This window comes from Cornus florida, unplaced genomic scaffold (assembly GCF_030987335.1).
Source record: "Cornus florida cultivar Cherokee Brave unplaced genomic scaffold, ASM3098733v1 CherokeeBrave_3.0.0_Hap2_Chr01, whole genome shotgun sequence".
Lineage (NCBI taxonomy): Eukaryota > Viridiplantae > Streptophyta > Magnoliopsida > Cornales > Cornaceae > Cornus > Cornus florida.
Window position 1 is genome coordinate 63,449,828 of NW_026775571.1, and position 4,767 is coordinate 63,454,594.

The 4,767-nt window shown below is 39.9% G+C and overlaps 1 protein-coding gene across 1 annotated transcript; it reads left to right on the forward strand.

Moving 5' to 3' along the window:
- Window positions 1-697: 697 nt before the first annotated feature.
- On the forward strand, window positions 698-1,339 carry LOC132273531 (uncharacterized). The gene has a single exon (XM_059774491.1). The coding sequence runs from the start codon at window positions 698-700 to the stop codon at window positions 1,337-1,339; it is 642 nt and encodes a 213-aa protein (XP_059630474.1).
- Window positions 1,340-4,767: the final 3,428 nt, after the last annotated feature.

A 4,767-nucleotide genomic window follows, 5' to 3' on the forward strand; every position in this document is an offset into this window, starting at 1 on the left:
TATGTTGTATAAAAATGTAGAATATTATATGGATGACTTAGTCGTCAAAAGCAAAGAAAGAAGAACTCACCTTCAAGATCTTCGCACAGTTTTCAATCGATTAAGGAAGTTCCAACTTAAAATCAATCTTCTCAAATGCGCATTTGGTGTCACATCAGGAAAGTTCCTTGGTTACATTGTCCGACATCGCGGTATTGAAGTTAACCGATCCAAGATTGAGGCCATTCAAAAAATGCCACCGCCCAAAAACCTGCATTAATTGCGAAGCCTCCAAGGACAACTCGCTTTCATTCGTCAGTTCATTTCGAATTTGGCTGGCCGGTGCCAACCATTTAGTCAACTTATGAAGAAAGATGCCCCTTTCACATGGCACCAAGCTTATCAGAATGCTTTAGACAACATCAAGAAATACCTGCTTAATGCCCCGGTGTTAGGAGCTCCCACACCTCGAAGACCACTTATACTATACATTGTTGCTTAAGATGAATTGCTTGGGGCTTTCCTCGCACAAAATAATGAGGAGAATAAGGAAAAGGCTTTATACTATCTAATTTAGAGGCTGACTACAACAGAGCTCAAATATCCTTCAATTAAGAAGACTTGTCTCGCACTAGTATTTGCTTCCCAGAAATTAAGACACTATTTTTTGGCTCACAACGTACATGTGATTGCAAAAGCCAACCCCCTTAAGTATGTCATGTCAAGACCTGTTCTCTCTGGGCGACTAGCAAGGTGGTTAATTTTGTTCAACGAATTCGAAATCTTGTATGTCCCGCGAAAGACAGTCGAAGGGCAAGCCCTTGCTGACTTCTTGGCTGATCATCTAATACCAGCTGATTGGGAAATATCTGAAGACTTTCCTGATGAGAAGGTTTTCTTTGTTGATGTCCTTCCGCAATGGATGATGTTCTTTGATAGTGCGCCGTGGTCCAATGGAGCAGGGGCAGGATTGGTGTTCGTTTCTCCACAAAGACAAATTTTGCCATATGCTTTTTCGTTTCCTGAAAATTGCTCAAATAATATGGCCGAGTATCAAGCCTTGATAATTAGTCTCCAAATGGCAAATGAAATGAAGATTTCAAATATTGAAGTTTATGGTGACTCCAAGTTAGTAGTTAGCCAACTTCTTAGGGAATATGAAGTCAAGAAAGATGACTTGATTTCACGTTTCCAGTATGCTTCCAATCTACTTAGTAGATTTGACAACATTGTTTTAGAACATATCCCAAGGGAAGAAAATCGCTTAGCAGATGCTTTGGCTAACTTAGCCACAACAATGGCATTAGGAGAAGCCGAGGCAATTACCGTCCCAGTATGCCAACAGTGGGTATTGCCGTAGTTGCTCGAGGGCTGATAAGCGCCGAATATTACATATTCAAGCGCCCTTATTTGCATTAGTTAAGTCCATTAGTTGTTTATTTTATTTAGATTGCCTTCATTTGCATGTTCATATTTATTTTCAGGTTCATTGGCCAAAAAGGAGCAAGAATGAGTTTTTGTTGAAGCCTTAAATGTCATGGTGCTCATTAAGGAAGTTCTGGCAGCAGTGGGAAGTGAGTTTGATCGCCATTTTTGACCTAGCAAACTCGAGAACTGGACTTTCATCAAAACATATAACATGAAGAGCTATGAATCAGCTTTCCAAAGACATAAAGTTTGCTTCATTTGGAGTTCAGAGCAAAGAGTTATGCTATTTTCACCAAAGGTGCGCAGAACAGCCTGGCAGCAATGGATTTCGACCTTGCTCCTCATTTTTGACCCTCCAACCTTCAGAACTGGACTTTCATTATAACATGGTTTATGTAGAGCTTTGAATTAGCTTTCCAAATCTTCAAACGGTTCGTCATTTGGAGTTCAGAGCGGGAAGTTATGGTCATTTTGCCAAAGTGGCTCAAGCTGGAAAGTAGCTTCGAGCGCTCGAAGAGCCACCTTCGAGCGCTCGAAAATTGGGCAGAATGCCCTCCGGAAGTCCTCATTTTCAGCCCACTTGTGCCTTGTCACCCTCATCTCTTATTTCCTCTTTTTGGAGTTGGTAGAAGATGTGTGGAGGGCCTTGTTTTGAGGGGTTTTGGTTGGTTTTCTTGCCTACAAAAGCTAAAGGAGCATTTCATTATCAAATATCTTGGAAGGGCAGAATTTCTAGAGAGAGGGAGGAGAGCAAGAGAAGGGTTTCTTGAAGCCACAAGAAGGGAGCTCGAAAATGGAGGGAAAAGGCATGGTTTTTCCTTCATCTAAAGCTTCTGTGGGTAACTAACTCACCCTCTAGGGAGGTGATGAAGTCCCTCCCTTGTAAGCATGATCTAGTTTAGCTTTATTTTGGGGATTACAATGTATATGCTATGGTCTTTTCATAACCAAGAGCACTTCATTTGTTGTAATGAATGTTAATATTGCTATGAATGATTTATTTGAGTTGTTTATCTTGTTTTAGATGACCTCTTACATTAATCATGTTGCTTGAGTTTTCATGGTGAGAATGGAAACTAGGTTATGGAATGGTTTAATGACATGTTGATAGGTGACTTTGATAGATCATTGCTTAGGGAAGCCCTTTGATGGTGTATGCTTAATCCCTACCTTCATGTGCTTCATCATTGTGTCAAGGGCTTGATAGTCTTTCATTTAAGTATATGTGTTTAAGCTACACTCTAGTTTAGGTAGTCTAAACATATTCACCTTTGATGGATTATTCTTGTTTGTGATTCAATGTACTTCTTGTTAATTATATGGCAACCATGAGTTGCTATATAATTCTTGGCCATTATATATTGTTTTTCCCCAATTTAGCTCTAATCTAGCATGTGTATAGGGATGGAGACGGATTCACTCCCCTAGTTGTCTTTAATCGAATTTCATCTCATTTAAATTCTTGCAAGTTTTTAGTTCATGCATCTTAATTTCATAACTTAAGTGACAACCAACAAATCCTCTATGAACATTCCATATCACTCTAAAATGATTCTAGATACTTAGGTTGCCGTAGATTAGCGCAGTCCCAGTGGTTCGACTTACCCGACCAATAGCCCTATTTTACAATGATTCGTGCTATTGCGAAGGTTGATTAAATTTAGGTCATATTATCAACCGATCAAAATTTTGGCGCCGTTGCCGGGGACTTGCAAACGGTTTAGCAACCAAAGTTCTAGGGTTAATTTTAGTTTGATTGTTAATATTGTGAATTGTGCATATTTCTTGTGTGGTTTTGACCATCTTTATGTTTTAAGTGATCTTGTGAGATTCTAGGAATTCGGGGCTCACTGAGGAAATGCTAGCAAATTTGTAAGTCTAGAGGACTCCAGGTAAGTCTCTTGACCTCCTAGTTTCAAACTTGTTAATATTTTGCATGTGTTTAATCTAGAGATTTTTAGCTTGTGAAGCCCTTGTCGAGGCTATTTCTGTTTTTCTGTTTTACAAAGCATCGGTCCTTGTCGAGGCCAATTTTTATATGTCTTGTGATAATTGAGGAGAAAGGGAACATCGTATGTGAAGTTGATGATAAAAATTTTTGTTATGATGATTGTGTTGTGAGTGTTGATGTTTGGCCGTAGATCGCTTTCCTTCCCAACTCTTGACTCGCCAGTTGACATAAATTCACTTGAAAGAACTCTTAGACGGAACCTTAGGGAATCTTCTAGCATAAGAGAACTTGAAACTGAATTTAACACAATGGCTGAAAATGTAGGAAATGTCGGAAATGAGGGAATTAATGGTGATAGGGCTGGAATTCCAAATGTAGAGCCAATGACCCTCAGAGACCATTTCATCCCTACCACCTATGCTTCACCTTCATGCATAGTGATGCCAAACATTGATGCAGCTCAATATGAGATCAAATCTAGTACCATTCAAATGCTTCCATCTTTCCATGGCCTTGATAATGAAGATCCATATAAGCATCTTGATGAGTTCCTTGAGATTTGTTCAACCATCAGGTTGCGAGGTTTCCCTGAAAATGCCCTCCATTTGCATCTTTTTCCATTCTCCTTAAAAGATCGCGCAAAATATTGGTTGAGCTCCCTAGTGGCAAATTCCATCAATTCTTGGGCTCAATTGCAACAAGAATTTCTTAAGAAATATTATCCGGTGAGCAAAACCAACCAAATGAGGCGTTCCATTCTCAGCTTTTCTCAAATCGATGGAGAACAACTCCATGAGACTTGGGAAAGGTTGCAAGATCTTCTTAGGAAATGTCCGCATCATTTGATTCCAAAATGGCAATTGGTGCAAGCCTTCTATGATGGTTTAACTGAACCACATAGACTCATGGTTGACTCCTCTTGTGGAGGGATGTTCATGTCTAAGAGTGCGGATGAGGCTTGGACTCTACTTGAGAATTTAAGTGAAAATTCACTTCAACATACTTCTCGTAGGGCTCCAACCTCAATCGCTGCAAAGAACACCAATCCTTGTCAACCAAAGACGATGAGGGAAGAATCCTCTCAAGTGGATGCCATAGCTCACAAATTCTATCAATTGATGGCACCACATCTTTCTACCTCTTTGTCTCAAAATTCGGCAAGTACGGTATGTGCATCATGTACTAGTCCATTCCATCTCTCAGAAGATTGCCCCACACCGGAGCAATTTCCCAATCTAAATCAAGAGCAAGCAAATGCCATGTTCTCAAGGCCTGGGAATAATCCATATTCCAATACTTATAATCCAGGTTGGAGAGATCATCCAAATTTTTCGTGGAGGCAACAAGCCCCACAAAATTCTCAATTTCAAAGCCAAGGGCATCAAAATCCTCCCTCCTCTCAATTTCAA